This window comes from Vipera berus (assembly GCF_964194415.1).
Source record: "Vipera berus genome assembly, chromosome: 1".
In the NCBI taxonomy this organism is placed as follows: domain Eukaryota; kingdom Metazoa; phylum Chordata; class Lepidosauria; order Squamata; family Viperidae; genus Vipera; species Vipera berus.
Genome location: NC_138202.1, coordinates 113,526,086 through 113,532,085, shown reverse-complemented (window position 1 = coordinate 113,532,085; position 6,000 = coordinate 113,526,086). Strand labels below are relative to the sequence as shown.

The following is a 6,000-nucleotide window of genomic DNA, read 5'->3' as shown; positions in this document are numbered from 1 at the left end:
TGCAAGTTATAAGTAAAGTTTTAATGTGTAAGGATAGCAAAATGCAGTTCTATTTCCATTTTGGTGTATTTTTTTTTAACTGGATACCCTATTAACTTACTCTTACTTATAATTTTGTTTATCCTAAAAAGAAACAGTATACTGTAATGAGAATAATATGAATATTCTGAGAATAGTGTGAAGTGTGTGTGTGGGGGGGGCTATATTCAGTAAGATTTAAATATATTCTGGCAAATGCTGAACATTATCCCAACTTCTGACTTAACTTTTGCACATTTTGGGCCTGTTTCCCACAACAGAGGGTCACTCCTTTTTAACAAGGTCATCTTCCTTTGAGAATGTTTTCTTATCCAAGGGAATTGTTCGTATTTTAACTAAATGTTTAATAACTGGATACTCAGCATTTTGCTGTGCTGTGCTGTGCTGTGCTGTGCTGTGTGGAATTCATAAAACTAAGCAGGGTTGGGCCTAGCTATTACTAACATCAAGGCTACATACTTCTAGAGAGTCTTTCGTCTGGACATCTGACAGCACTTCATAAATGCTAGTTAATTATTATTTGGCTAGAGACCATACAAACAATACTATAAACATGGTACATAAAATAATTATTGTTCCATGCAAGCCGCAGGCTGGCACATTTGCAGAAATAATTGTTGTTTCAAGAATGAACCAAATTAGTAATATGCAAGAGGGGATGGCTTGTATCCTATCTAATACTGTAGTCCAATTTTATTAATGGTATCTGGAATATGATTGTTAAATAGCGGATTCTTTGATGCAGGAATGAAGACGCGAAACGGAGTACAGGGTAACTCATCATTTATTTCGTGCTGTGACTATACTGGAGGGAATGGCTGCAACCAGCCGCAATATATAGTCTAGCCCCTAGGCGGCAGCCAATAGGTTTGAATCAACCATTGCCGCCTGGAGATAGCCAATTGCAGCATAGGATACTTGTAGTCTGGGTTGCTGGAGAGCCGTTAGCTGCTCCAGCAACCCACGTGGTATTCCCTCAAAAAAGCCCAGTACACAACAATGATCATTCCTAAAGTCATGGTTCCATCCCTCCTGAAGGGGCATTGCTTCCAGTCATATGTTTGCAGACTGGAAATATCTGAGCTATTTTAATATCATTTAACTTTCTTAATATGTAAATATCTTACTGGATAGATATAACCTAATAAAAAAAACAAGTTTGATGGAATGAGACAGAAGATTCTAGAACTTACTATAGAGTACAATAATTCTAGATACCCATATAGTAGTTGACATCACCCTGTCAACAAAAGTGCGTATAGTCAAGGCTATGGTCTTCCCAGTTGCAATGTATGGCAGTGAAAGTTGGACCATAAGAAAGGTTGAGCGCCAAAGAATTGAGGCCTTTGAACTATGGTGCTGGAGAAGACTCCTGCGAGTCCCTTGGACTGCAAGGCGATCAAACCGGTCAGTCCTAGAGGAGATCAACCCTGACTGCTCTTTAGAAGGCCAGATCCTAAAGCTAAAACTCAAATACTTTGGCCACCTAATGAGAAGGAAGGACTCACTGGAGAAGAGCCTAATGCTGGGAAAGGTTGAGGGCAAGAGAAGAATGGGACGACAGAGAATGAGGTGGCTGGATGGAGTCACTGAAGCAGTAGGCGTGAGCCTAAATGGACTCCAGAAGATGGTAGAGGATAGGAAGGCCTGGAGGAACGTTGTCCATAGGGTCACGATGGGTCGGACACAACTTCGCAGCTAACAACATATAGTAGTTGGAAGCCAGCCTGGGAATTTAAAAAAAAAACTATCCCAGAAAAAGGTAACAACAGTATGACTGGCGACAAAATGAGATGGTCATTTTACAAAGTCCCAGTCCTCAAATTTGATTTGGGGAAGTCTTGTTTGTGGGGAAGGTGCAAGTACTCTGTACAGCACTCTGTATATGCTCCTCAGTCATGGGCTGTTTATGCATTTTTCCTGCCTTTCAGTTAAGGCTGGGTCTTCAAACTCGGCCCTTTTATGACTCATGGACTTCAACTCCCAGAATTCCTCAGTCAGGCACACTGGCTGAGGAATTCTGGGAGTTGAAGTCCATGAGTCATAAAAGGGCCGAGTTTGAAGACCCCCGACTGGAGACAAACATAAAAGGACTTTTTGCAGTCCAGTAACAGGAAAAGGTTACCAGGTGGAGGAAAAAATATTTGCACACAAAAACTTACAAACTGAAATGTGTGTAAGCAACAGCACTGTAAGGAAATAATTGACTAGTGTGTACCTAAGAACAAAGAGGTGTGAGTGTGTGTGTGTGTGTGTGAGTGAGAGAGAGAGAGAGAGAGAGAGAGAGAGAGAGAGAGAGAGAGAGAGAGAGAGAGAGAGAGAGTTCTGCCAGGACCACCATATATGGCGAAGCAAGCAGGGAAGGTAATGTTGACTCCGCCCTAGGGCTGTCCCCTGTAGACAGGTGAAATTCTCTCTGCTTATTCTGAAACGGGGCAAGTTGAAATCGTTGCACACCTTCCAAAGCGATACATATGGGAACCCCTTGCGGGAAGCTCCCAAGCCAGCAGCTGCCACCACTCTGATCTCTGCGTTCGTCACTCCCACCACATACTTTTGCAAAAGGGGAAAAAAACAACAACAACACCCGGCTGTTATAAACTTCCCTTGCTTTTTGCTCCACTAGAAACTTCATTTAAGTCCAGCTATCGCAAGCGAGACGCCCCTAGTAATTGCTGATCGGCGTGTGCACAGTTGGCAAGGCGTAGCGCCGCCCAGGCTTCTGGGTGGGGAGAAGGGAGAAAGCAGTCCGGGACTTTGACCTGCCTCGGGTGGAGGGGCAGCCTTCCTCGCTTCGGCCTCCGTGACCGCGTACTTTTTGCAATGCGAGGGGAGCAAAAAGCTCGGGCTCGGCCGAAGCGGGGCGGTCGCGCGCGCGCTCCTCCTTCCCTTTCTCTCCAGGGAGTCAAGGCAGTTTATTTTATTTATTTATTTTATTTAGATTTATATACCGCCCTTTCCCGAAGGACTCAGGGCGGTTTACAGGGCATTTAAAAAACAGTCAATAAAAACGTTAAAACAAATTAAAAGAGATTAAATAGAACCCTGAGAAAATTAAAACCCAGTTAAAATTAAAATTAAAAATATTCTCAGCCTGGGCCAGAGAGCTCGAAGAGCCAGGTCTTCAGGTCCCGGCGGAAAGAACGGAGGGTGGGGGCAGTCCTAAGCCGGACCAGGGCAATTTGCAACTTTCATTCCCAACAGAGAGGAGGAGGAGGAGGAGGAGGAGGAGGGGGGGGAAGATAAGAAAGGAGATGATACCCCCACTCCACCCCTTCAAGGCTCGGAGGCCTCGCAAGCACCCATAACCGCTTCTGCCGGTTTGCGGAGCTGACGAGGGCCAGCCAGGGCAGGGCCCGGCGGTTGCCTCTCGGCACCCTTGGAATTCATTCTGCCTTGCAATTTCGCTGCTCGCCAAACGCCTCACCTGCTTTAAAGGTGAAACCGGCTGGCCAGCTCTGCCTTAAAGCCCGCCTTCCTTGCCGCTGTCACTTGCTAGGCTAGGGAAGGGGTGTGACCGCGTAGGTGTGTTACAAGCAAGGCGGGGAGGGGGGGAGGAGGAGGAGGCGGCCTGGCCAAGGAGAAGCCCCGGGAGACCAAAACAAGGCAGGCGGGGCGGAGGTGGGGGAAAGACGGCGATGGCGCGGGACCGGGGAAGGTTATAGGAGTCTGGTTGTGTGCGCGCGCGCGCCCCGAGTGGAGCAACTTTCTCGAGCTGAGGAGCCGAGGTAGAGAGAGCGAGGCCTGCCGGAGCCACCTGTGGGCAAGTTCGCGCCTTTTTCGGAGCGTCGAAGCGCCGCTCGGGCTCAGAGAGAAGAGGAGCCGCGGGGGTTGTCAGAACTTTTTATTTATTTATTTATTTTATTTATTTTTTTTCCCCGCCGCCCTCGGAAAAGTTCTCGCTGGGTCAAACGAAGCCTGAGGCAGACAAGAAAAAAAAAGAGAGAAAAAGAGTCGGGCTGGTTTAATGTAACCCCTTGCTGGGCTGCTGCCGCCACCACCACCATGCAGGAAAATAATTTCTTCTTGTCGGCTCTGCAGCCGGAGAACGGCGTGTGCTCCTTGGCGCTGCCCTCGGACCAACAGCTGGACAGGAAGCGCCAGGAGGCGCCGGACGCCGAGCTGCTCAAGAACGCCCGGGTGCAGGAGCAAGTCCGGATGCGGATGGTGCAGAAGAGCCACTCGGGACCCCGGAGCAACGGAGCCTTCTCGGACTACGGGGAGTTGAAAGGTAGGCGCTGGGGTGAGCCACTGGGGGTGGGGGGCTTGGGGAGGGGAGAGAGAATGGCCTTAGGGCTTTTTTTCCCCAGAGCAAACAGGGTGGAGGCGTCCATCTAGGGCAGGGGTAGGCAACCTCGGCTCTTTTATGACTCGTGGACTTCAACTCCCAGAATTCCTGAGCCAGCTATAGCTGGCTCAGGAATTCTGGGAGTTGAAGTCCACGAGTCATAAAAGAGCCGAGGTTGCCGACCCCTGATCTAGGGCTATAAAGGGACTTGAGTGGAGGAATTCTGGGAGTTGAAGTCCACGAGTCATAAATGAGCCGAGGTTGCCGACCCCTGATCTAGGCCTATAAAGGGACTTGAGTGGGTTGAGCAGGCCATTTACCCAGACGTTTCCTGCGAATGTTTTGCGGAGTGACAGTTCTCTCCCTAGTTCCTAGGGAAAACAAACAAACAAACAAACAAACCAATCGTAGCTTGCCAAAAGCCACCCTGGTGATTGCGTGAGAGGTTGAACTGGGATGCCTTACTTGAACCTACTCACGCTTTTTTATTGCACCTAATTCTGATTGTTCAATGACTTCGCCTAAGTTTCGTCTCCAGTGTTGCATCTATAAAAGGCCTGGCTGGACTTTAGGGGAAAAGCTGTCTTTGGAGGATTTAGTTCAAGAATGCTGATGCAAATATTGCTTCCAGAAATACGTTGGGTTGGGTGTGTGGCCTTGATTGCAGCTGTGTAACCAGTTGAAGCGTCTTTGAATTGTATGAAACAATGATTAGCTGTGTTATTAGGGATGCTTTCATTAAAAAAAAATTTTATTTTTCCAATTGCAGTTCTAAGTTAATGGAATGTGATGGGAAATCCACATGTTGTCTTTCATTTCTAGCCTTCTATTCATCTCATATAAGACACAGTAGTACCAATGATTTCTTAGCCAAAAGTGAGTTGTGTGAGATAGAGTTTTGCCTTTCATTAATTTGGTTTTTCATTAATTTGGTTTACGTTGCATTGCTGACTGCCAGTTTTGTAGGAGACAGCCTTTAGGTTTTTAGATAACTAGAATACTCCTTCATTCCTCTTTTTTTTTCCTAGAAAAGAATGACATAAACTGAAGAAACTCACAACTATAACTTCTTCCTAAATAAATTCAGGAATATTGTAATTTGGAATCTCATCTACAACACCTATCTAAAGCTTATCTAATGGTGATAAAAGTAGAAGGAATTTATTAAGTTAGTCTTTTATTGATACTATATTATAGTTGTTCAAAATATTATGTAATGTTGTTGTTAGCTGCGAAGTCGTGTCCGACCCATCGTGACCTCATGGACAACGTTCCTCCAGGCCTTCCTGTCCTCTACCATCTTCTAGAGTCTATTTAAGCTCACGCCTACTGCTTCAGTGACTCCATCCAGCCACCTCATTCTCTGTCGTCCCCTTCTTCTATTGCCCTCAATCTTTCCCAGCATTAGCCTCTTCTCCAGTGAGTCCTTCTTTCTCATTAGGTGGCCAAAGTATTTGAGTTTCAACTTCAGGATCTGGCCTTCTAAAGAGCAGTCAGGGTTGATTTCCTCTAGGACTGACCGGTTTGATGGCCTTGCAGTCCAAGGGTCTCGCAGGAGTCTTCTCCAGCACCATAGTTCAAAGGCCTCAATTCTTTGGTAATACAGAACCATTATCAGTAATACTTTATTAGGTTTTGGTTCCACTAAATTACCGTAAATAGAGCTAGTAAAA

General features: G+C 46.3%; 1 protein-coding gene across 1 annotated transcript in view; it reads left to right on the top strand.

Annotated features, from left to right (window-relative positions):
• The first annotated feature begins 3,633 nt into the window (after positions 1-3,633).
• Positions 3,634-6,000, top strand: part of PKP3 (plakophilin 3) — a 44,706-nt gene continuing 42,339 nt past the window's right edge. The window contains exon 1 of the mRNA XM_081346760.1: positions 3,634-4,270. Coding sequence (XP_081202886.1) covers positions 4,045-4,270 — 226 coding nt within the window. The 5' untranslated portion in view covers positions 3,634-4,044. The remainder of the gene's footprint in view (positions 4,271-6,000) is intronic.